The sequence below is a fragment of the Petaurus breviceps genome, unplaced genomic scaffold (assembly GCF_028583685.1).
Source record: "Petaurus breviceps papuanus isolate PSGF00001 unplaced genomic scaffold, PetGlider_PUasm1.0 37, whole genome shotgun sequence".
NCBI lineage: Eukaryota > Metazoa > Chordata > Mammalia > Diprotodontia > Petauridae > Petaurus > Petaurus breviceps.
This window is the reverse complement of record NW_027186296.1, coordinates 75,116,601-75,143,700: the sequence shown is the minus strand read 5'-3', so window position 1 is coordinate 75,143,700 and position 27,100 is coordinate 75,116,601. Positions and strand designations below refer to the sequence as shown.

At 39.2% G+C, this 27,100-nt stretch overlaps 1 protein-coding gene across 2 annotated transcripts in view; it reads right to left on the bottom strand.

Annotated features, from left to right (window-relative positions):
- Window positions 1–25,570, bottom strand: part of SEC11A (SEC11 homolog A, signal peptidase complex subunit) — a 38,926-nt gene extending 13,356 nt beyond the window's left edge. The window contains exons 1-3 of one of the 2 annotated variants that reach the window (XM_069098734.1): window positions 25,412–25,569; window positions 13,792–13,901; window positions 2,372–2,521 (exon numbers count right to left, since the gene is read on the bottom strand). In XM_069098734.1, coding sequence (XP_068954835.1) covers window positions 2,372–2,521; window positions 13,792–13,901; window positions 25,412–25,462 — 311 coding nt within the window. In that variant the 5' untranslated portion in view covers window positions 25,463–25,569. Of the gene's footprint in view, window positions 1–2,371; window positions 2,522–13,791; window positions 13,902–25,411 lie in introns of both variants that reach the window. The other variant, XM_069098735.1, reaches the window with a different exon arrangement.
- Between the last annotated feature and the right edge of the window lie 1,530 nt (window positions 25,571–27,100).

Genomic DNA, 27,100 nt, shown 5'->3' with positions numbered 1-27,100 from the left:
GAATAGAATGATGAGATATGTAAAACTGATTTAGATTTTAGAAACTGTCTTTGAACTTACACAAACTGATGGAAGCAAAGCCAGGAAACCAATATACCACAATGACTACAATAATATAAATGGAAAGAACAACAATTACACGATCATCCTAAATGAATGATGTGAAATTACAAAGAACAAGCCTGGCCCCAAAGAAGAAATCACTTCTTTACTTGGATGTGTAACATTGCATAGAACATCAGATTTTTTGGATGTTCTGGTTGGTTTTACTTAGTTTCCTTTTTTCTTCTTCCTCTTGAAAAAACATTCTTTGTTATAAGGGATAGCTCTTTATGAGGGAGGAGGAGGAAAAGGAGGAAGGAAAGGATACAGGGAGAAATCTAGGCAATGTAAAAACAAAAGATGTCAGTCTTAAATCAAGGAAATTGTACAAAATCCTGAGAAATGATCATCAATTGAATAGCTATTCCTTTGTCAGTATAACAGGGAGGATGGGGTGTTGCCACATGTAGAGGCAGGGAAAGGACCAGATGGACTTTACATAAGACATAGGCCACTCCCCTGGGATGTTGCTTTGGTGCCGGGGCTACAGCTATGGGAAATCAAAGTGCCCTGGAGCTGACAGGCAGCAAGAGAAGCTACTTCTGGAGCAACTATGCCACCATTTCTAAAGTATAGAGGTGGCAATTAGCCAGGGTATTTAAGGAGAAGAGAGGGTGGTTACTATTCCAGGAGCAAATAAGACTGCCCTTAACTGCTGCCTTTGGGCTGAATAAGATTAACAGTAAGGGAAGAACTGACCCTTGTAAGCTTTCAGCAAGAAGGGAAGGACACAGCTGCAGCTGTGTGGGTGGGTGTTGTCTGTTCTCCACCTGTGTGTTGACTAACTTGGGGGGAGGGTGCCAAAATCCTAGAAGGGGGAGTCTGATGACACAGTAATTCATATTCATCTTGGGCTGAAGAGTTGAGAATACACCCCACCCTATCCTTCTAGGGGCCTTTTGGAGAAAGTTTTCCCCTCAATTCTTTGAAAGGGTAGGATAGCCTCATCCCACACTATCTGAAGGCTATATATGAAATCAGTGTTTATGTCACTTGGCAGAACTTTTATCTCCTCCCTTCCCTCCTCCTAATCAAATCCAGTTTTTCGGTGTAGTGCAGGGGTCAGTAACTAAGTACATACCCAAAGTTCTCTTAGCCAAAATAAATGAAGAGTCTGTACTTGTGTGCTGATTCATCTCATTAATACTCAAACACATTACACACTATGAAGGGCAGATCTGGAGGCAAGTGAATTCTGGATCCTCCCCTCACTCTACCAATGAGCTCAAGGCCAGGCCCCCCTCCCCTGCCCTGGGGATGCCACACTTGAAAATACTCTCCTTAGTCATCCCCCCCCTCTTCAGAAACCCTTCCCCACCCCCACTGTTACACCACATATCTTATCTTCTCAGAGCTAGGATTTCCCTGCTTTCCATTTCCAATATTAAATTAAATTTCCAATGTTAAACTCATTTTACTGAAGTGTTCAAGGGGCAAGGATGAAATACAAAGATATTTAAGAACACATATTTATACCACTACTCTTCAAGAGCTATAGGCTAAGAATATGGCTCTTCTCCCTATAAGAGACATTTTAAAAGCATCTACTATGTGCAAAGCATTGTGCTAGGTACTGAAAGAGCTGCTGACCCTTTATCTAGCCAGATTCTGCTGTACTTGTGGAAATCAGCAAGCAGGGAGGTAAAGAGATAATCTGTCTGAAAAGACTGGGGGACTTACGTGGACTACAAGCTCAATGATTAAATAGTGTGATATGGCCATGAGAAAGCTAATGTGAGTTAAGGTTTCAGTAAGAAGCAGTGTCCAGGACTAAGGAGGTAATCTGCATAATTTCTGCCCAAGTCATGTCATATCTGGAGTACTGTGCTCAATTCTGGACTTCATATTTTAGGAAGGACACTGATGACTTGAGGAGACAGTCATCAAGAGGAAGGCACCAAGAATGGTGAAGGGCTGGCTGCTAGATCCTGTAGACTAGGGCAGGTGAAGGAAGGTGGTACTGAAAACCACCAGATGAAAGGTGATTTATTCTCTTGGACCTTGGCAAAACTAAGGACGATGAACAGAAATTGTAGAAAGGCAGGAATGCTCAATGCAAGGAAAAACATCACCATGAGCACTATCCAAACGAGGAGTGGATAGTGGACTTCCTGAAAAATCCTCAAGAGGAAAGCTGATAAAGTGGGTTGGAGTGTGGATTCTTGCTCAAGTTTGATGAGACAGTCTTTGTAGTACCTTCCAATTTTATGATTCTAGGAAAATAAAATACAATACCACAAAAGACACTGAAAATATGCTTTGCACATACCTTTCATGAATTTTCAAGACCCGGTGAACAATGGGAATTTCCCTTCCTTCTATCTTAAAGACAACAATCTCTCCTACTCTTATGGGATCTTCAATTCGATTGGTTAAAAAGAGAAGATCCCCTCTGTGAAATGCAGGTTCCATGCTTCCACTAGGGAAAAAAAGAGCAACATCATTAGCAAAAGGAAATACTTAGTTGAGCTTAAACATATTTCAAAATTTAATGACACGAAATTCAGCAGAACATCTTTGGAATATTCATCCTCTATAATTACAAATGTAATCATTTGATTAAACATGGCTTGGGCTTAAAATATAGTAGCTTCCTCTGGCTCCCATCTAATGAGTCTTACACTAAAGGTTTGTTACATTATTAGTCCTCATTCGAACTAGCCTATTTCAAGCACTGTTATTTGGAGCTTTCTTATATCTTGAAAATGGCACAATGTTACTAATTTCTTAACCTTTCTAAATTTCAAATGAATAACACAGCAGGAAAAGAAAGAATGAACTTTAAAAACACTGCCCTTATTACATCTGAAAATCACTAGACATATTCTGGTATTCAAATGAGCACTGGATCATCTCTTACTGCCAATTAGAAAGATATGGCTAAGATGACCTTATGGGCTTAACTCAAGTACTCATCAAGGCAAAAGAGCAGCTCGCTTAAGAAATTACATCTTTATTATCTCTTTGTCCCTGTTTTGCAAAGAAGCACAAAGGTGGGCGAAAATGAATAGGAGATGAAGAATAAACAAGGTGGAAAAAAACAGATTAATAAGAGAAGGAACTGGATTTTCAGTTATTCCATGCAAATGTTTCTTTATCGGTTACTCAAGACATTCTATGAATTTGCCTATGAATTATGGAGACAGGAGTGGATTTTCAGGCCATTACAAATGTACTTCAAAGGGCAGTGTTAGGTATTAACAGAATTCAATTCCATAGAGAACTTCTGCTTGTTCACCATTCCTTTAATCTAAATGTCCAGGTAAAATGTCTAATATCCTTAGTTTTCTTCAGTATTGATAAATAAATTCTCTTTTAGATCCACCCTATGGAATGGTATCCCATTAGCAAAAATTTTTTAAAGTTCCTAAGTCTTCCCTCTTATTATCAAAAGGTCAAAGGTGAAGCGGCAGTAGATTTGTCCAGGGGGGGGATCAAGTAGAAAGAAAGGGAACCAAATTCAGGAGGAAGTTTGACATGCCCTCAAACAGAAGCCCTGGCCTCCTCATTTGCTATGTATAACTTTCCACACTACCATGTAAGGGGAAAATGGTTTTGCTTCTTGAAGATGTGCCACCCTACTTCCCCTTTCACTTCCATCTGGTCCCCCTTTTCCTTCACTGCAGTGACTTCCCTGCAGAATACTAGCTCAGTTAAGTAAACACTGAATAAAGGAATTCACTCCATCAAATAAATCTTTGGTTTAACTTAAAAGGATATCATGGTCTCTTTAAATGTGTTTGTTACAGTTTATCTGACTCATTAATCAGGCTCTGGACAAGCTACATTTTACACCCAAAATGGAATGGTCCACACCTTTAGCAGACCTTGGAGACTTTTAGTTCTGCTTAATTGGTTTTCACTTCTTATTTCTAACCCTTAGAGCTAAAAAGACTTAAGGGGAAAAACATTAGAAAAGAAGGAGGAAATAACTGTTTTTACCTGAAAAGTGAAAACATTTTAGATTGTAAAGATTTTTTAAAATTATGCATTTAAAATACTTAAGATAAGGGATTCTTATGTGGCTATTAATTCAGGAGGAAGCAAATGGACAGGCTTAATTAAATATTCCACATTTGATTGTGGGAGAGGTGAAGGGGGCAGGGGTGTCTTTTCCATAGAAGATAAGCCCCTCACAGATACAGACAGTGTAGGATGAATTGCACAAAGTAAGCACTTAACTGTTTTCTGAATTAAACCATTAGCATATAGTGTGTTACAGGATGTGGAAGCTGAACTGAAGGTAGATAACCTGAGTACCTCAGAAGGGCTGGTGAAACAGACTGGCCCTAAGAGCAGTGTGTGAGTAGCAAGCACATATTATGGGGGCAGGCAGTTGTGGGAATCATCAGAAGATCCACAGAGGATGTGAGTCCACTAGAGAACTTGGGCTCAGGCCCCTCCCCAGGGTGTTATTTCAGGTCATCTGCTGTGATTGTGCTCTTTATGTGTTTTCCTGCTGGAGACAATCACCACTTCTATATGTATTTTAAATGCACTTTGGTGTGCTTGCCAAAGGAAAAAGCAAAAGGGTTTGAACGTGACACTTTATTCTTGCCTAAAAGAAAAAAAATGAAGAATTTCTAGACTGCCTGGAAGAAATAAAAAAAAAAACCCCAACAAACAAAGCAGGAAGATATTCCTAGATAGGAGGTGGAAGAAAATTAAACCAATGTCATTTAGTTGTATAACTAAAAATCTCAGAGGAAAGATGTGGATGATAGAAAACCCGAAACCCTGAAGATAACCACTATATAAAGTCATGAGGTTTTTCCCAAAGAAGGTGGACCTGGACCTTCTGAGGAAAAGGCATCCCATGCTCCAAAGAACAATAAGGAGTATTCACTGGAACCAAGAGGTACAAACCCAGGACTGAACCATAAAGGAAATTGGTAGTGGAAGATTTTAGGGAACACAAAGAGAAAGTGAGATTTGCCTGCTACAGGGTACAGAGGTAGCCATATGTATATATGACACAAAAGATATGCCATCTTTTGAGAAGATACAGCCTAGATGTAACTGAGATGTATCAAACCTGCCAACCACTACTTCTTCAATACATGTTGGAATGAGGATAGCACCAGAAAGCTAGAAAGAATATTTAGGGATTATAAAGTTCTTGGTAAAAAACTTGGGGAGTGGGGGTGGAGGAGGGCACCAGAATTGGAGTATTAATCAACTTTTCTCTTTGGAAAGGAAAAGGAGGATACTGGAAATAAATAGTTGTTAAATGAAAAAAAAAAAAGGATTTTATTCTCTTGTCCTGTGTTAAAACAACAGAGTGTAAAAAAAGGAATAGCAAGTTGTACATAACAGACTTGGAGTTTCATGCACAATCTTTATCTTTGGGGGGCAGCCAGGTGGCTTGGCGAGTAAGAGCACCGGTGCCAGTGTCGGGATGACCTGGAAATCGAACACTCAGCACCACACTCAGAAATAACTGGCCGTGTAACCTTGAGCAACTTACTTAATCCCGATTGCTTAAAAAAAAAAAAACCAAACCAAAACAAAACAAAACAAAAAAAAACAACAGAATGATAGAATCTTGGCCAGGGTCAGAGAAACTTATACTTGATGGAGACCTACTGATCTCATCACAAAATCTCTCTCTAAAACTGTTATATATAGAAGCAAATACTTCTACATAACTATAACTGCTGGATGGCAACAGATATAACAAAGAATAAAGAGTAATGGTAGAGAATATGCTCAGTAATTTATAGAAGGTAACTGGAATAAAGTACTGAACTGGAATTAGGAAAACCTGAGTTCAAATCCTGCCTTAGCAACTTAGCAGCTTTGTGACTCTGGGCAAATCTTTTAACCTTTGTTAAGTCTCAGTTCCCTTTCTGGTAAAATGGAATAACAGCACCTCTCTTACAGGATTGTTATGAGGATCAAATGAGATAATAAATGCAAAGTGCATTGTAAACTTTAAGGCCTTATATATCTATATATCAAAATACAGCAAATGGATAATGTAAAAAAGTAAATGGGAAATTTTAACAGTAGCAGAAAAATATGACTTTGTATGACTAAGACTTAATGGGGGATAAGATTCACAACCAAGACATGAAATGGAATAGCACAGCTTATTCAAAAGAAACACGCAGTGAATAATAGAGCACCAGCCCTGGAGTCAGGAGGACCTGAATTCAAATCCAGACGCAGACAGTTAACGCGTACTAACAGTGTGACCTTGGGCTAGTCAACCCCAATTGCCCTGCCCCCCTACCTTCCCCCCACAAAAAAAAAAAAAAAAAAAAAAAAGAAAAGAAAAGAAACAGATGTGACAGAAAAAAAATGAATGTAGGATTACATGCTAAAAATATATACCTATACTTGGATAGAAATCTATGAACCTGAAGCAGGGGAGGATATTTAAATACAGGTAAAATGAGAACTACAGGAGTATACTACCAACTTCATGACCACAAGGGAGAAATGGATAGTGAGTTCTTAATTCATGATGGATGCAAAATACAGGCCTAAGAGCTTTCATTCTTTAGATATTTAATGAAAACTGACTATTCAGTTATCTGATGATCTTCTCTATTGACAATTTCATCTTTCAAAAGAAAGAAAATGCAACAATAAGAACTGCTGATTGGATCTAATTCTCAACTACAATAAAGAACTAGCTGGTTGTGGGGATTAAGGGGAATTGAGGAAGAAAGTGACCTTGTTGAATTAGAACTGTGATTACCAAGAAGAGGAGCTCCAGACATAGTCCAAATTATTCCTTAAAATTTAAGAAAGCAGATTTCAAAAAGTTCAGGGCAAAAACAGATCTGGTACAATGACCTAACTCTAAAACTGGAATTCTTTATCATTTCTAGGTCTGTATCCCAAAAAGATCTTAAAAATGGGAAACGGATCCACAAGTACAAAAATATTTATAGCAGCTCTTTTTGTGGTGGACAAGAATTGGAAATTGAGGGGATGCCCATCAATTGGGGAATGGCTGAACAAGTTATTGTATATGAATGAAATGGAATACTATTGTTCCATAAGAAATGATAAGCAGGCAGATTTCAGAAAAATCTGGAAAGCCTACATGAACTGATGCTGAGTGATGTAAGCATAACCAGGAGAATATTGTACACATTGTAACAACACTGTGCTAGACTTAGCTCTTCTCAGCAATGTAAAGATCTAAGACAACTTCAAAAGACTCATGATGGAAAATGCTCTCCATATCCAGAAGAACTATGGAGTCTGAATGCAGACCAAAGCATACTATTTGCTCTCTCTTTTTTTGTTTCTTCTTTCTCATAGCTCCTCCCATTGGTCCTAATTCTTCTTTACAATATGACTAATGAGAAAATAAGTTTACTATGAATGTATATGTAGAGCCTAATTTAGAACTCAATATCTTATGGAAGGGGCGGCCAGGTAGCACAGTGAGTAAGAGCACCGGCCCCAGTGTAAGGATGACCTGGGAATCGAATCCCGGGCTCAGATACTTAGTACCTACCCAGAAACACCTGGCCGTGTAACCTTGAGCAAGTTGCTTAACCCCAATTGCTTAAAAAAAAAATCTTATGGAAGTGAATGATGAAAACTAAAAATTAGCAATTAATTAATTAATTTAAAAAACTACCCAGGAATTCTTAACCTTTTATGTCATGAACACCTCTGGTACTCTAGTGAAACCAAGAGATTCCTTCTCAGAATAACACTTTCAAAAGCATAAAATGAAATACACAGGATTACAAAAGAAAGCAATAGATTTAAGTATATATGTATGTGTGTGTGTATAGAGGCATGTATGTGTGTGTATTTATTTCATGGAACCCAGGTGAAGAGCTCCAGTTTTAAAAGAAAAAACTGCCTAAGGGGGATAAAAAAAGGACTAATAAGAATAAAACTGTGATGGCATAATTCCCAAAGAGGAAGGGAGGGAGGGCAGTAAAGGAAATAGATGTGGTTGCACAGGGACTTCTCTGGAGCCCTGATTTTAAAAGGATGTACACAAATTATAGAAGCAATTTACATAACCAAGGACAACTACAAATGATTGACACCAAGTTAACACACTTGAATAATGTCATGAAGACTAAAGACAAGAATGAGTTAAGACTTACAGAAAATGTTAAGAACAAAAAGGGCTTTGTAAAAGCAATGTTTGAAGGAAAAAAAAACAAGGAAAGCCCAAGCCCAATTCATCAATGAGAAAGAACTAATTCTACTCCTATTCTGTTTCTATATTCTGCCAAGGAGAATGATATTCTGATTTGTAAAAGAAATCAAAGCTCAAGATAGGTAAGACAACAGAGATGAATTACATTAAAGGGTGCTGAAAAAACTGCATGTGCCAACACTAGCAATCTAACAAATGATGAAAAGAGGGGATGGACAAATGTCCGAATCTTCAAAAATGGTTAAAAGACAGATTTTGCACACTATAGGCTTGTGAACTTAATATTCATTCTCAGAAGAATTCCATAATTGAATGGTAAAAGTAAAGTAGTTACAAAAAAACCAGAAAGGGTTCATATTAAGAACAAGTAATGTCAATGTAACCTCCTTTCTCTTTTTGACAGGGTTACTAGACTGGTAGAACAGGAAAATCTGTTAAGACACAGTATATCTAAATTTCAGCAAGTCAACTTAACATCTCTTTTGATCTCCTTATAGGAAAAAATGGAGAAACATGGGCTGACTGACAATGCTGTCAGATGGAATCATAACAGGTTGAATTAATGGACTCAAAGAATGGTAAAGTGAGCTATCTGGATCTGTTCTGTTTGACATTTTTGGCAGTGCCTTGGGAAGATCCATTTGGCATGCAGATCAAAGTCACAGATGACAAAGCTGAAAGGGACAGCTAATATGGGGGACAAAAGATTCAGGAGATAAAAGACAACTGACTTAATAGACTGTCTCTAACAAGAGTTCATTTAATAAGGATAAATGTAAAGCCTGGCACTTAAAATTTAAAAACAATTTGCAAAAATATATGGCTAGATAGCAGTTCACATACAAAGGACTTAGGAGTTCTTATTGACTCCATGCTAAATTAGAGGCAATAGTGAGATAGATCTGCCAAAAAAAAGCTAATTTGATCTTAGGCTGGCTACATTAGTAGAAGTATAATGTCCAGAACAAGAGAGCATTTATATTCTGAGTAGATGATATCTGGATAATGCTCAATTCCGAGTACCAAATAAGGGACAATGACAAACTGTATTATGTCCAGTGGAAGATAACCAAGATTGTAAGGGGACCAAAAACCATGCTATATAAGGCAGATAAGTGAAATAAATAAAGATGTTTGACTTGAGGAAAGAATGATTTAACAGGGAAATATATCTGAAGGACTGCAAAATGGAAGAAATATTAAATTATTCTCTGTGGTTCCAGAATGCAGACATAAAACCCACCCTGAGGTAGAAGTTACAGAGCCATTATTTCAGCTTAACTGACTAAGGAAGAACTTCCTTAGAATAAGAATTGTTCAAAAACAAAATGTGCTACCTCCTAAGGTAGACAGGGCCCTGCACACAGAAGTGTTTAAGCAGGGACTGGATAATCATTTGCTCAGGATCTTGTAGAATGGAGGTGTCAGACATGTATCCCACAGGCTGCATGCAGCCTCCAACACTCCCAAATGTGTCCCAAACCAGATTAAAATGTAGTTCCTATATGACTTTGATGTGTTGATAAAGTAATAAAAAAGAAAATATAGAAACAAGCATGTTTTTCTAAGTCCATATGCGGCCCACAGGGATCCCTATGTATGGTTTAGCAGCCCCATTTCCATTTGAGTTTCACACCACTGATACAGGCCAGATTAAACTACTTGTAGGAATCATTCCAAATCTGGCTTATACCCAGATTAGAAGAAAAGTTAGACAGGATCATCACAGGTTCCCCCAAATAATTTCTAAAAACAACAATGGAAGGAAACTAGTTATGGAACTAGATTTTTACATTTCCTGTACATTAATGACAAGCAGACCATTTTAAGTCTAGAACATAAAATTAAGATATAGCTCAGTCCAGCACTGTTATAATTAAATTCAACAAACATTAACTGTACTATGTGTATTTATATTATTATGTGCAATATGTGCTGCAAAAAGATATAAAACCAAAGATGACACAGTCCCTGCTTCGAATAAACTTCTATTCTACTGGGTCTGCCATATACACATATGAATAAATGCAAGGAAAGGAGAACCCTAACGAGCGGGGGCGTCAGGGAAGGCTTCGTGGAAGATTGGCAGAATCTGTGCTGAACCTCAATAGAAGACAAGAATCCTAAGAGGCGGAGATGAAGAGATCAGCCAAGGTGGGGGTGGGCCCAAGGGAAATCATGGAAATGAGAGATGGAGTTGTGAGCTGGGGAACAGCTAGTATGCTAACTTGGTGGTAATGTGGAGTAAATGAAGGGGAATAATATTAATCAATCAACAAGCATTTGTTAATTAAGTGTCTTGCAGGGATATAAAAACAAGTAATATGAAATAAATCTACAAAGACAGGTTGGAGTTAGACTTTAAAGTACGTTAAATGCCAGGTTGAGGATTAAAAAAATTCTGGTTGAGGCAATCTGGGAGCCATTAAAGACTTCTCAAGGTAGGGAGTAGTACCGTGTTTCCCTGATAATAAGACCTATCCCGAAAATAAGCCCTCCCCGTACTGTGTAAGATTCCTCTAAAATAAGCCCTCCCCCGAAAATAAACCCTATCGAGATTGCTACTGTAGTGAAGGTGATCCCCTGCGCTACATGCCACATTACGGTACCCCCTGTATTCACCGCCCCCCCTCCCCCCCCGTGAAACACACTCCGAGCTGCATCCAATCAGAGCTGCAGCAGTGAGCGCGTCATCCTGTTTTTCCCCAGTGATTTGCTTATTGAATAAAGGTACATTTTTTTGTTCACATTTACCTGTTTATTAAAATTGCTGTCAATGTTCATTAAAATAAGCCCTCCCCTGAAAATAAGCCCTCTGGTGTTTTTCTGTCCAAAAAAATTAATAAGACAGTGTCTTATTATCGGGGAAACGCGGTAATGGTCAGACCTGTGCCTCATGAAGACTATTCTGGCAGCTCGGTGAAGGACAGATTAGAAAAGGGAGAAACTAATAGCAGGGAGACCAATTAGGACACTATTATAATAATCTAGATAAGATGTAGTAAGGATCAGGACTAGGATAGTGTCATAGGGCAGATATTTGAGATGTTGTGGAAGTAGAATAAACAAACTCGGCAATTAACTAGGATAGAGAGTGAGAAGAGAACCATGGTTCTTGAGATTGAAAACTTGGGAGGATGGAATGGAGGGGGGAATAACTGGAAGCCCTCCACACAATCAGGCGGGGATAGAGGAGAAAATAGCTCTAGAAGAATACATAAGATGAATTGTGTTTTGGACACATCACAGGAGAAAGAACTGTTAGTCTTGTTGACTGACAACTTTCTGAGTTGGCTCCAAAAAGAAAGGAAGTAGTTGAAGCAATCTGGCAGATTATCCACATATTCAAAGGCAAAATTATAAGTAACAGTAACATTGCTACAGAATTTGACAAGAATACAAATAAAAAGTAAACCAGTATGATCCAGTGTCTCAGACACATTCCTTTTTTCCATTTCTGTTTGTGTGTTCTGGTTTCTGCTGACTAGTTTATTCCCTAATTCTCTTGACAAACAATATTTAGTCCAAAGTCAGTCAAAAAGAATTACTCTCAGGGCAACATACATTTGGAAAGGAGGGAGAGACAATGGAAGATGTGAGAGTTTCACAGCAGGGACCACAACTGAAGTAGTCCTAGAAGCCACAAAATCTGGGGTTACCTCTCTACAAAGAAGTTTCTGTGCCTTCATCCCTTTTTCTTCTCATTTCCAGAGTATGTACTGTTTACAGACTTACTCCTTCCATTTTATTCAATTCTATTTCTCCCCTTTGTTAAATCTATGTACAAATTCTTAAACCTTTAATAATTCTATCCAACTTTACTTCAGATCAGTAAAGGTCACAACTAAGAAGGCAGAACTCAAATGGACAACTAAGAATCTAGGAATCTATTGGAAACTTCTGTTTCCTAGTAACCATGGGGGCCAAAATTGTAGTGCACAACATAGATAAAATAAAAAACTTCATTATAAAAATATATGTTGCCTCCATACCCTAAGGAGGTCACTGACAAAAGAAAGACTCCACATACAACAAAATATTTATAGTAGCACTCTTTGTGGTAGCAAAGAACTGGAAATGAAACAGAAGTCCATCAACTGGGGAATGGTTCAACCAAGTGTGGGACATGAACGCAACTGTGCTCTAAGAAACAGTATGTATGAGTATAGAAAGACTTCACAAATTTATGTAAAGTGAAGTAGGCAGAGCCAGGAAAACAATACCGTACACACCATAATACAACAATGTAAATGGAAAGCACAATCACCACAAAACAATCAAAACCAAATATTTCAAAATTACAAAGGACAAGCTTTGCCCTAAAGAGATATAAGGAGACAAACCTCACTACCATCTTGGCAGTGTGAATAATTGCATATAGAGATTTTTTTCAATATAGAATTGGTTTTGGTGAATTTTTTTCCTCCTCTTTCCCCCTCTAAAAAAAATTCTTTGTTATAAGCACTGGCTCCCTAGTAGGAATTAGAAGGAATGATATAGGGGAAAATTTAGGCAATACAAAAACAAAAGATATCAGTAACATGTTATACACACATATGAGATTTTTAGTAATATCTTTTGCTTTTACATTGCCTAATCATAGGATGTGTGCTTAAGATCATAAAGGGAATAGTCTAGAGGAAAAATTCTGAATAAATAGCAGACTTGGGTCCATACATTACTACTTTACATACCCAGTGATGTAGAGTAGTAAGGGGGATAAATTTTGAGCTGGGAGAAGCAAGTTCAAATCCTTCCTCTGCCACTTACTACCTGTGTGTTCTCAGAGTGACCAGGTATACTTCAGTTTTCTAATTTTTAAAATTAAGGGTTTGGACTAAATGACTTCTAAGGTACCTTCCAATTCTAAATCTGTCATCCTATGATTCCTACATAACCATTTCAAAGCAGTGCTGGGTTTAACAAAGAACACGGATCATTACTGAAATCATTATCAATGAAAATGGAAACAAAGTGACCAAAAGCTCTTAATTCACAAAGATCTAGGTAAGATTTCATAGTCCAAACATTTAGAGTCCTAGGGAGCTGGGGACAGATATTATATTAATTTTTAAATAAGAGAAATAGGAAGAAGAGTCTATTGACAATAAAGCACTATGAAACATTTTAATTAAGAGCTCCATAAAAACAATACTTTTAGGAGACAGTAACTAAAAATAGAGAGGAATAAATTTGAAATAGTAAATAAACTATGAGGCACCTCAGAATCCTACCTTTGCTACATAGCCTCTTGGAGACTATTCTTAAAGACTTACTTTAAAATTCAACAAAACAGCAGGCTATATAAGAAAAGACACACAGGACCTCTGGGGCTCTGGAGAGGACAGCTATGAAAGGCTGCAATTTCTAACAAGTCATTACTAGCTATTAACTTTCAGCTAGGCCCTCTGCAGGAACAGAGGCAGGCTCCCAAAGGAGTGAAATGTGTTAAGTTATTTAAAACTTTCGGTTTTTTTCTCCAGTGAGACTATTACTTCAATGCAACTCCAGACTTTAAAAAAGAAAGAAAGAAAAAGAACTTGTACCTGAGTACCACTACAATTGGGCTTTCACTTCCGGTTACTACCATGAGTCCTTTCCAGATCATTAAAGCTGAGGAGACAATCATCCCAAAGTTGAGAACTTGATAATACAGCTGTAAAAACAAAAGACATGAGATTAGTCATAGCTGTGCCTATGAAGGAAGACTATCCAGTATCCATGATACAATTTCAAAGAGTTTCCAAGCAGTTGCCTTTAGTAGACTATTGAAGTTCAAAGATTTCCCTAAAAATGTTTAGTGCCACCTGTTTTTTGGCCTATAGTTTTTCTCCCATAAGATTCCTTCTTTCTAGTCCTACACACTCCCCTCCACTTTTTATTATCCATTTACAACAGCAGCCTCCTAACCCGGTCTCCCTGTTTCCAATCTTTGCTTATTCCAAAACTTTCCTGCAAGATTAAATTTTCATCGGGTCACCAATGAATTTCATGACAAAGCATAAAGTTCAGCATTCATGGCTCTCCTGATTTACCATTTTAACTTTATATCTCCTACTAGTACTCTATATGAACTTTTTTAGGTGGCTCAGTGGATCGGGCATTGAACATAGAGGAGGAAGGCCTGATTTCAAATCTAGCTTTAGACATGTACTAGATGTGTGATCCTGGGTAAGATATTGGGATAATGGGGATAACAACAGCACCTCACTCCCTCAGTTGTTGTGGGGACAAAATAAGAATATTTGAAAAGTTTTTTAAACCTTAAAATGCTAGCTATTATTATTATTACTTTAGGCAGATTGAGTAGCCATTCCTGATGCCCCAAACACACCCCAAGTATGTAGCTCAAACTCTGTGTGCCACTTATCCTCTAAAGTTGGAATACCCTGTGTCCCATATAGCTTCTGTCCGTGATACTTGAAGAATTTTCACAATTCTTTATAGTTTCCTAGGTATGCTCAGATGCATCACCTCATTTGAGTCTCACAACAATTAGCTACTTCCAGGAAGCCTTTTCAGAACACCCTGGGCCAATGATCTTTCCCCTCTTGGTCATTTAATAGCTACCACTTTTAAACTTAAGGGACCTTAGCGATTATCTAATCCCTTTGTATAACTAGTTCCTGTCCAATTCCCTTAATCTTATAAATAAGGAAACTGAGGTCCGGCAAAGTTAAATAATTTGTCCACAGTCCACAGAGTTATTTAGTAGTAGATATTGAACTAGAACCCAAGTTTCCTGACTTCCAGGGTAGTGCTTTTCCTTACTCGATGTATCACGTACATAACTTTGTAGGTTTAGAAGGTGCAGGGACCATATGTGACTGACTGGTTACAGGGCCTGGGGAAGCACCATGCAGGCCCAGGCAGTAAGTGCTCTGTTTATAATGATAATTATTAATTATATATTATGGATGGCACATACATTACTGGTGTTCCCACAAATGTTAATGATTACAAAGTACCAGGTAAGTTTCATCTGTTTTTAATAACACAACTATTTTCCTAAAGGGGTGCTGAATAAACTAAACAACATGTAAAAACCCCAAGTTTATAATATTGCCAATTAAAAAAAATCCTGACTTGCTAAGGTTGGGGTTCTCAAAAAGAAGCTCCTGTAAAATCACAGATATCCTCTTATAACATCTCTTGAATGACTGTCTTTTATTGTAATTTTATTTTTCATGAAGGTATGTGTAATCTCAACTGGACCACAGGGCCAGGCAGGGACTAAGCATTTTCATTCTCTATAACTCCTCCTATAGCACATGACATCAGCACAAACATAGCCTGTACTCAAGTGGTATTAGAGCTCCACTGCTCAGGAGCTAGAAGAAACCTTAGGGACAAATCTGTCTAAACTCCTTGGATTGCAGGTGAAGAAATAGACCCATGAGTTAAGGGACTTGCTTAATGAATGATGATAATAAGAACTGGCAACAAGTGGCAAGGAGGTCAGGCGATATCTGGATGATTACCATTATTTAATATTAGGTCACTTTTTGGCCCAGACCACTTTCCTTTGCCTTTCAGGCCAGTCCACCTATGAATTCCCAGAACATCTTCTAGGCCTTATATTTGTAGTCTGTCAAACTGATTAACAAGTATTTATTAGCTCCTATCATAGTAAGAGATATAAAATATGCACAAAAGGGACAGTCTACCCACAAAGAGCTTACAAACTAGTTGGGGAGACCAGATATATATCATGAAATGATTAGGAAAAAGAGATCTTATAAAGACCTAATGATATAGTATAGTCACTAAGTACAAGTAGATCTGGAAAAGGGAGAAATCAACATAGGTTGGGTAATCAGAGTGGGAACTGGGACTTGACCTGGGGCCTAAAGAACTAGGAGACTTTTCAGATCCCTTTATGCCCTAAACTGTTGATTCTGTGATGATAGAATGAAAATGTCTTTTTATAATTAGTATGGCAGTTATAGGAAGGACAGAGTTGAACAGGAAGGTATTAGAAGCAGGAAAACCAGGTTAAGAAACAGTCCTAATAATGCAAAGGGTGACAAGATGAGGGATTGGGCAAAGGTGGTGGCTATTGGAAAGAGAAGGGACAAATCTGATTTAAGATGGGGACAGATGGGAATAGCCAAATATATGCAATTAGGAATATGTTAAGTTTACAAAAAAAGCAAATCAATTGAGTGGCAAAGCACGATAAGCAACTAGAACTTAAGTTCGTTTATTCATTCAACATTTATTAAGTGACTAATATGTGACAGTCATTACACTAGAGCTTGGGATACAAAGACAAAAAGAAAACAGTATTTGTCAAGGAGGTGACATTCAATTGAAGATATCCTAGTTGAGTAAATATGTGTGTATTGTCGTTCATCCTTTATTTTCAAAGAGGACCAATGACATCACAGTGATGTCTTGACTTGCTTGTGAACTGGATTTAAAGTGAGGCAGAGTTGCACAAAGGCATCAGCCTCACTCTCTCTTTCAGAGTCACTGAAGTCCCATGACAAGACAAAACAAGATGACTGGTGATGGCTCAGGTGCGGTGGATGATGACCTTGGTATCTTCCATGTCTGACCAAGCTCTAAGCACTCCACATCACCTGCTCCAGTTGCCTTCATGGCTGTTGGAGCAAACTCTTCTCATTTGCCCATTCTGCCATAGGAAGTCTTCATGTGCTTGGGGTAGACACCCTCTTAACACACTGATGGGTCTGAGGCCTGTCAGTTACTCTCCACCTAGTTTAGCCTGTCTGCTGGGACAGTTTTACTGGGGGTGTGGCTGCTGCACATGCTATAGCTTCTTGGAGCCACAGGTGAGAGTCAGGTAACAGCCAGACACCAAAGGTGGATGAGCAGTCCTGAAAAGGGCTAGGCAAGCCCTCACAGCAGAGGTGCTAGTCTTCCCTGAACTATCTATCTGCTTATATCTATATCTATAGATATGTGTGTGTATATATATATACACATACTTATCTAGATATATACAACACATACACATATATGCATGCAGATACATATATACACACACATATATATTACTCTATTATATATTTGTCATTAGGACTGAGATAATAAGTAGCTCAAGTTGAGTCCATGAGAAAGGGCAATATTCTCAAAGAAATGCAGAATGCAGGGTAAGGGGAAGAAGGAAAGAAGAGGGAGAGAAAAAGGGAACAGGAAAGAGAAAGAGGAGTAGGGAAGAAAGAAGGGAGAGGGAGGGAGAGAATGAAGATTAAAAATTCTGTCACATAGTATACTTTATAGTCATTTAAAGTACAGAACTGGGTCATTTCTCTATCTCTAGGATGACCCTAACCATTTGTAAGAGCCCAGGAACCCTGTATTCTACAAACGTGACTTATTTTGTTGCATACAAACCATAACCTGAACTGAAAACTAGAACAAAACACATTAGCTTGATGAGCAAGTCTTTTTTTAAATGGTTTAATATAAGAACTCTTTCTTTTTCCTCCTTCCTTAATATTCTCTTCATTTTCCTCAAAGGAGTCATAGGATACTCTAGTTCTAGAAGGCATCTTAAGGGATAATCTAATCTAAACTTCTTAGCTTATAAATAAGGTAACTGAGAACCAGAAAGGGGACATAGCAAGTCAGTATCAGAGTCTGCACTTAAATCCTAGTGTCCTGGTTCTAGTTCTCCCCCTTTTCTCTCTTCATTACTATCATAAAAGATACACTTAGCAACTACCCTTCCTCACTTCCTGACTGGATCAGCATGGCAAGTCAGTTGCCACATCATATAAAAACATGAGCAATGTTTATCAATCTATATTATGCTGGGGGATATTTATTATTCCTGAGGTTAGTGGGAAAGAGCTAGGATAGTGGAAGGATAGCCTTTCACAAACAGCTAAAAGTTTAATTTGGTATCATTAGGGCATGGAAGCACTGAGGACAGAGAATTATTGAGAGAGGCAGCATGGTGTGGTGAAATATGAACTGACATTTACATAGTTTTAAGTTTTATGAAGCACTATATATTACTTATATTCCAGGAGGCAGGCAATGAAGTACCATCCCAATTTTCCTGATGAGGAAACTGAGACTCAAAGAACCTTAGTAATCAAGAAGGCCAAGTAATAGCTTGGGACAGTGGAGAACAGTAGACTTGGAAGACAAAGGAGCTCCAGTCTTAGCTGCTTCTTTCTGGCTCTCTGACCCAGGGCAATTTGGACTGGGTCCCAGGGTCCAATTAGCTCACCTATGACATGAAGGGCTAGACTTGACAGCCTGAGATCTCCCAGTCAGTTCTAAATCCAGGATTCTAGACTTCCTACAGTCACACAACTAAGAAGAATCAGCAGTGGGATTTAAACAAGTCTCTCCTAAATTTTTTTTCACTACAACATACCAGTTCTCTCTGCACTGGGAATAGAGGATGTCTAAGTTAATGATCCAGTTTCACTAGAAATTAGCTGTGTGACCTTAAATGAGTCATTTAACCTCTATAAGCCTTAGTTTTCTCATCAGTAAAATGGAGATAATATTTACCCTACTTTCTTAAAGCTGTTGTGAGGATCAAATGAAAATGTGGAGGTAAAGCGTTTTTGTTAAATATGTAAGTACTTCAAGGATCTGATTTGATTTTGTAGGGGTGGGTATTCCTTCCATAGATCATAAGCATTATATAGTCAATTTGGTGTTGAGGGCTCTGAATGTAGCCGAGGTAGTCCCTGGACAAATCTATTCCTATTACCATGATAAGGCCTGAGAGGAGACCTTTGGTGAAGGATTGGAAGCAATTCTATTGTATTTCTTTGTGCTTTCTTGATATCAGATCAGCCTAAGCAGCATTCCTAAGTACCAGAAAAGAATGTGTTTGTTGCACTAGTAAACAGAATGCTACCACACAAATTTTTGCAAGGCTCCTTTGGAATGTACATTTCAGGTTTTTCTGTATGTTATTTTTCTTTGTCTCCTTCCATCCCTTGCCCTGGGGTAGAACAACATACCATGAATGGAATATTTCACATATTTGATAAGTGACAAACATACTACAAATATTTATAATGCAAACCTGGGCTTAACAGGTCTTATCAATATGCAGTAAAATTATTAATGCTAATTTAGAATGATAATTATTTGTAACATGGGGGAAAAAATCACATTACATGTTTCATCTAATGTGAAAAGGCCAAATCCAATGGCCTTTTCTCAATCCTCAACCTCCCTGACCTCTCTGCAGCCTGACAATGTTGATCACCTTCTCCTTGATACTCTCTCCCCTCTAGGTTTTCAGGATGCCCCCCTCTCCTGGTTCTGCTCCTGCCTATCTGACTGCTCCTTCTGTCTCCTTTGCTGGATCCTCTTCCAGATTGTGGCCTCTAATAGTCTGTGTCCCATAGGGTTCTGTCCTGGATCCTCTTCTCTCCTTGTCCTGTACTACTTCACTTGGTGATCTCATCAGCTCCCATGGATTTAATTACTGTCTCTATGCCACTGTTTTGTTTTTTTTTTAAAGCAATCAGGGTTAAGTAACTTGCTCAAGGTTACATGGCCAGTTATTTCTGGGCGTGGTGCTAAGTATCTGAGCCAGTATCAAATCCAGGTCACCCCGACACTGGAGCCGGTGCTTACTCGCTGAGCCACCTGGCCGCCCCTAATGCCACTGATTCTTAAATCAACCTATATTGCCCTAACCTCTCAGCTGACCAGACTTGTATCTCCAATTATCTTTCAGACAATTCCAACTGAATGTCCAATAGACATCTTGAACTCAACAAGTCCAAACCTGAACTATCTTTTCCCCAAATACTGCCCACCCCCCTTTCTATAACTGCAGAGGGCAATATTATCTTCCCAGTCCCTCAGGCTTGCAACCTAGGTGTCATTATCAACTCACTAGTTCTCACCTCCTAAATCCAATCTGTTGATTTCGATTTTGCAACATCTCTCAACACTCCCTTCTCTCCTGTGATACTGACCACTGCTGGGTCTGCCTGTCTCAAGTCTCTCCCCACTACAATCTATCCTTCATTCAGCCAAAGCTAAGGTTCTGACTATTCCATCCCTTCTCTTAATTCAACAAAATCCCGTGTCTCTTTAATGCCTCTAGTATCAAATACAAAATATAAAAATCTGCTTATGTTCAAAGCCCTTGATAACCCAGTTCCCTTCTACCTTTCCCAGTCTGCATATTTAAACCTTACTTCCTGCCACCCACTCCAATTCAGTGACAATGGCCTCTTTGGTATTTCATGAGCAAGACACTCCATCTCTAGGCTCTGGGCATTTTCATTTCTCTTGGCAATCTCCCATGCTCGGAATGCTCTCCTTACTTATTTCTGTCTATTGTCTTCCCTGGTTTCCTAAATAAAAACCCTGTCTTCTACAGGAAGCCTTTCTTAACTCTTCTAAATTCGAATGCTTCCCATTTGTTATTTATTTCCAGTTTATCCTGTATATAGTTTCTTTACTGTCTCTCCCATTAGACTGTGGGCTCCCCGAGGTCAAATAAAGTCTTTCTTCTTTTTGTATCCTCAGTACTTAGCAAAGTGACTGGTACACAGTAAGAGCCTTAAAAATGTTTACTGACTGACTAAATAAAGGAACATATTTCCTGTTCATGAGTGATACCTGAAATACATTATCCAGATGTTGCAACTTTGAAACAACCTCAAGTGACTACCACTGTGAACCTAGGAGTGGATGAAAAGTGAATCTAACACCAATAAAGTAGCTGTCCATGAAATTTACTCCTACAAGATCCTCACTCGGAGTCTTACTCTTATTTAAAATAGGATTTTAAATCATTATCTGGTTTACAAGTCCATTATAGATTAGAAGTGGCAAATTAGTATTAGGGATTGGAAAGGGGAAGATATAACAAAAGAGACAAACTAAACAAAGCAGGAAAATGAACTCAAAATGGTTGTCTGTAGCTGTTTGGCATAGTAGCCAACAGCTCTACCAACCTGGAAAGTCCTCAACTCACCATGTACAATAGTTAAATGCTTATAATGAAGAGAGTCTGAGACTTCAAGAAAAAGGTATCTTATTTAACGAACATTTTGAAAAATATCCATCACAAGTGTTTCATTAGTAAGTTTTATTTTTTGTGAGAATTTTAAAATAAAAAAAACAACAACAAATTTTTGGTGCTTAAAGAGATAAATATTACTTATCGAAGCACAAGAAAAATCAGAACATTACAATATTTTCCTAACTAAACTTATTTTATTCCAATATGTTTAATCAATGTATGTGGAGGATCCTGTACTTTAAAGGAATTCTACCATGAATCCTTTGGGAAAAGGGTGGAAAAACCAAATGCAACAAAGGTTTAAATGAGTATAGATCTGCAGCTTTTTTAAAAAAAAGTAAGATTTCCTTGTAGAAGAGAGAGACATAGCCACTGGCTTGTTTCATAGGGAACTGGTGGAAGGGATGGACAGAGTCTGGAGCAATTGTACCAGGACAGGCAACTCCCAGTGTGGAAATTTCCTCCAGACATGTAGGTCACAAGGCTGGGAAGGATTTTAGACTTGCCCCCTTAGTTACTGCAGCACCAAATTCCCTCTCTTCTAAGAGATTCTGTGATACGATATTTAGAAACTACTTTAAACTCTTCACCCAAAAGCACTAGAATGTGTCCTCGGAAATGTTTTGCTTTATAACAGGAAATTTTTTTAATCATCTATGAAAATATGAAACAAACTTAAAAGCATATACACATTATCACAAATCAGCATGTTACAGTGTTTAAGGCCCACCTCTGGCATTTAGGGTTAAGCCCCTAACCCTAAATAGTGCCCTAGGTAATTCTCAGACTACATAAATCAAAGCAGTCACTAATCTGTATGGGTAAGAGCTTCTAAACTGGTGAAACTGCAAGTCTGATCCTCAAAAGCATATACGTTAAGAGAAAAAAAAATTCACCAGTATTTCAATTCATCCTGTAGAAAACAGATAGAGCAACTGGAAAGTCACTGCTTTTGTGTACATAAAAAAGATTACAGAATACAATTAAAATCAATCTTTAGAATTGCATTTTATTAATTTGTAAGTGAAATTCAAAATAACTCATCCATAGCCACCTGGCAAGGGCAAATAAAAACCAAAAAGTAGTTTTTAAAGCATGTTTAAAGTTTTTAGTGGTGTGGTGCCAAGGGTATAGTGAGAGCTTAATTCTGTAGGGCATTCCATTTTTTCATTATGCATTACTAATCACCCACTGCAGAGTTGGGAAACAACTCCTGTCCAAACCACCACACCCTCTACTCCCTGCTGCCAACTGAAAAATGGTTACAAAGGGGAGTATGTAAGAGATGGTTCATGTAACTAGGGGATGGGGAAAATAGAGGATATCTGATAGGACAGCTGCTTCTCATGTATTTAAAAAGGTGATTTAGAATGAATAAAGAGGGCTGGAAAAATTATGGACTAGAGAATTCTGAATATACTTACAATACTGATTTTAAAATATGTTGCCTAAGTTTCTGAGAATTTCCTAGCCAGTTTTCCCCCAAATGACATCACAGTATTTAATGTTGGAAGGAACTTGAGTGATCATAGATACTATCTATGAAAGCACATGATATTAATACCCAAGATTTACCTAGCTTCTTAGGGGTAAAATTGTAAGATAGAGCATATACTACAGAAAAAAGGAAAAAAAAATCTGGGAGAGAAGTGAGCAAAATACTCCTCTTGCTCAGTTCATCTCAGCTGATTCCTTTACAAGAATCAAACAATAAATATTTATTGAGCATCTACTCTTTTTAATACACTGAATTCAGAGAGGTAGAAGATCTGATCTCTACCTTCAAAGGAGCTAGAATGAGATAAAATTAATGAAATAACATGGTAAAAATAAACAAGTCTCACAGGCAGCTAAGTGTTAGAAGAAAAGACCATTGGAAGCTGTGGTAGTAATGCAAAGTCTTCAAATAATAAGTGAAGAATGGCAGAGAAGGCTTCTCAGAGGTTATCACATAAGAAAATGCAAAGAGCAGAGAAAGCACAAGAGATGATGTGATAATAAGTATACTGTTTTGGCTATAATAGGAGGTTCATTTAACAGGAGATAAAGCTAGAAAATTAGTATGAAGATATTTTGGAAGGCCTCCAATATCAGACTCCTTTACTCCTCCATCCCTAATGTGATGGGAGATCAATTTATCTTGTACACTGGCACTACAACCAGATTAATGACCGTATTTCCTTTTTATTTAAGTAATAAGCTGACAACCATGGTATATAAGCAAAGTGTGAGAGCTGTAGTGCTGTAACAACAAAAAAAACTTACATTAATTAATGTGCCTATATTTAATGATACATAAATAATTCAGGTAATTAGGCAAAGGTTAAACTGTCCTGTAATATACATAATTAATACAACCAAACAAAATTCTTGAGTTTTTCCTCTTCTTATTTAGTTAGTTCTTCAATATCTATCATCAATGTTTATGTTAACACTTTCTTCTGACTTCATATAAAAATGTCTTCATTTTTCAAGTACTCACAAAAGTCCTGAATACAACCCTGGTAATCAGGATGCTGTTTGCTACTTGCCCTATGATGTCCTTCCCCTTTTAAGGAGTACCTTTAGTAGTTAGCAGTATCAGCTATTCCTTGGCAGAATGACCCTTTGTGCAACTCAAACTTTAGGAGTCTGGATGGCCTGGCTGAAAGCAACTACAGAGTCATTATGGTGTAACAGAGGGCAAATCATGGGGTGGGATCAGTGGGGTGAAGAAAAGATTGACAATAGGCCTTGGATTCCTAGCCACTGGAAATGTTAGGGCAGAGAAAAGAGCAGGAGACAGGACCAGAATCTCTCCTAGACAGATCTGTGGTCAAGCCAGATGAGTTTTTCCCCCTACCCCCCAAATCCAAGGAGATAAAGAAAAGTGTGTTCCTACTCTACAAATTGTAGTAGTAGTAGAAACAAGAAAGCAGAAACGATTTCATAAATAGTGATGAAATCAGAGCACCTCAATGTTGAGCTCTAGAACACAATCTAGAGATATATAAATAGGGTTGCAACAAACAAGATCTTGTCTACACTATTATGACTGTGTGCTTAAGACACTAGCATTAATCTTTGATAGCTGCATCTAGCATGTCTACCAGACCCAAAACAGAATAAAGTCGTATTATTTAGACAAAAAATGAAGAGCTTATAATTTAGAAACCAAAGGTCAAGATTCTTGGAAGCTAACATAGACCCTAAGGACTCTTTAAAGGGCTGTATCTTCTATCTCTAAGTGAATACAAGGTCATATCTGTGATACTGCTCCAACTCTGAATCTTAAAAGCAGCTGAGACACATGTATAAATAACCATATGGCATTCCAAATACTGTATCATGCACAGATCCACCGGACCAGCATGGGGTAAAGGTCTGCTACTTTGTCAGAGACGAAGGGTTTTAAGTTTGCAGGGGGCATCCCCTGAAGCCTGAAGCTGATACCACAGCAGAAGAGATGCTGCAAAGCAGTTGGGCTTGGGCCAGCAGCCCCAAAGGCCTCTACAAGACAAAATAACTAGAAGCTCCTTCTATCCAATGACTCCGGGCTCCTCCTGGGAAGGGGATTTGGAGACGGTCCAGACTGGCACATCCTGCCACTCACCACCCACTTGGACGAGTCTCTGGGCCAGCCCACCTAAACTCAAACTTTACTGGCTGAACTGACCCTCACGAGCAAGCAGAGAAAGTTGGGTCTGGGTTAGGATAAACTGCCTTCAGAAACCAAAACAGAATCGTACAACGTCAGAGGAACCCTAGAGGCCACCTGATTCAGCTCTCTCATTTTACATTTGAGGAAACTGAGACCCACAGAAGCGAAATGACTTGCTCAAGGTCACACAGGAGCAAAGCCAAGATCTGAACCCTGGTCCTCTCCTGCCATGTTCGGGACACTATTCCACATCATAGATGCCTCTGAATCGGGGACTGGGGAGCGGCGGAGGGCGGCCTCCCTTCCCTACCCCGAGGCAGTACTGGGCCAGGCCGGGGGGAGCCCGGTCCCTGTCCCAGCCTCGGAGGGTTCCAGGCTGCCTCTCACCCTCAGGTAGCCAGGCCGAAGGTCGGCCCGGCCCCGAGCGGCCCAAGGGGAAGGGAGAGAGCGCGGAGAGGAGAGGCGGCACGGCTGGAGCAGACGAGGGCGGGAAGAAGGGGAAGGCGGGCCCCGGGATGAGGGACCCGGCCGGCCTCACCTGCCGCTTGTTCATCCGCCGCACATCGTCCAAGAAGTCCAGGGACAGCATGGCGCGGGCGGGACGGAAGCGAGGGCAGCGGCCGGACCGGCGTGTAGGCGGTACACACTCTGGACCGCCCCCCCCCCGCCCCGTGCCCCACACTTCCGCTTCCGGGCTGCCGGGGGCCCCACCCCGCCCTACCGGACAAGGGAGGAAGACAAAGGGAAACGGAGAGAACGTGCGACCTAGCCCTACGCAGGCCACGCCCTCCTTGGCCCCAAACCCACAGCCCCACCTTCCCTTACGAGACCGCCGACTGGGAAAAGTTGGGTGCCGGGAAGTCTGCCCCACCTCCTACGGCTCCGCCAATTAGAAGGACTCATTCTTACCTCGGCTCTTCTCGGATTGGCCGAGGGGTAGGACGTTCCCCTCCCAGCCTGGGGCCACACATTCTTCGTCCCTTACCTCCAGGGTTGGGTCAAGGTAACCCTGGCAGAATCTGGTTAAAGTTAGCACCCACAGGCTTTGGAGTGGCGTGGTGGGGATGGAGGATGTATATAAAGGGTGGTTTCCTGTGCTCGTGGGACTGAAGTCTAGTTGAGGAGAGGGAATATGCAGACACAAGAGCTTAGAAGCAGTTCTGAGGTCTGGAAAGCACTTTACCCAAGTTTACACTGGGCTCAGCTTCCCTGCCAGCGCGAGTAGGCGGTGCAAACCCCTCTCTCAGGCATTAATCATTTCCAAGGAGTGGAAGTTGTCCTCTGCACTAATGCAGAAGAAAATAGCTTATGGTCTCCTACGGGAAAGTGTAGCCAAAAAGTTCATCCCCTGCGGCCAAGTTGGTGAAGAGCCTCTCTCCTAAACTTTGCTTGGAGGCTGCGTTCATCACCTGTCTGTGGCCACAGCCTCTTCAGCGTTATGGACCTACCAGAGCAAGTTCTGTATAGGAAGAGTTGCTGGGCCGTGTACAGAGGGCGGGACTTGGAGTCAGCAAGATCTGGGAAGCAGGAAGACCTGGTTTTCAGTCTTGCTTCTCAGAGATATACTGGATGTGTGACTCTGGTCAAGTCACTTAACCTTTCTCAATGTTTCCTCATCTGTAAAACAGGGATCATTATTATGATAATATAATTAATTATATGTAACAATATAGAATAGAATCTAGAATAAATGACTACATATGATTATATAATTATGGTAACATGAGCATCCACCTCACAGGGTTGTGGTGAGGCTCAAGTGAGATGTATTTCATGCATATTTATACTTATATATCAGTAATAATGAATAATAAATATGTGTGTATAATTTATACTTATGTATCTGTAATACAACACTTTGCAAGCCTTCAAGCCCTGTAAAAATATGAAATGTTATATCTCTCCTCTGGGTCTCAGTTTCCTCACTTGTAAATTGGGGAAAGGGTGGGACTAAAGAAGTACACTCCTAACTTTTTCAATTGACCCTGCTATTGGTAAAAAAAAAAAAATGAGCACCACTCCCAATATGTGTATATTTATCACTTATAAATCACATGTGAACTAAAGAACTAGTAAATAGGTACATTATAAAATACAAAAATGGACATTGCAAAAGGATAAGAAAAAGATGAAATTACATTTGATTCAAGAGCCACTAGAGAAGAAAAGACAGAATCAGGAACTCAAGGTTTTTCAAAAACGTTAAAAACTATTTTTACATATAACT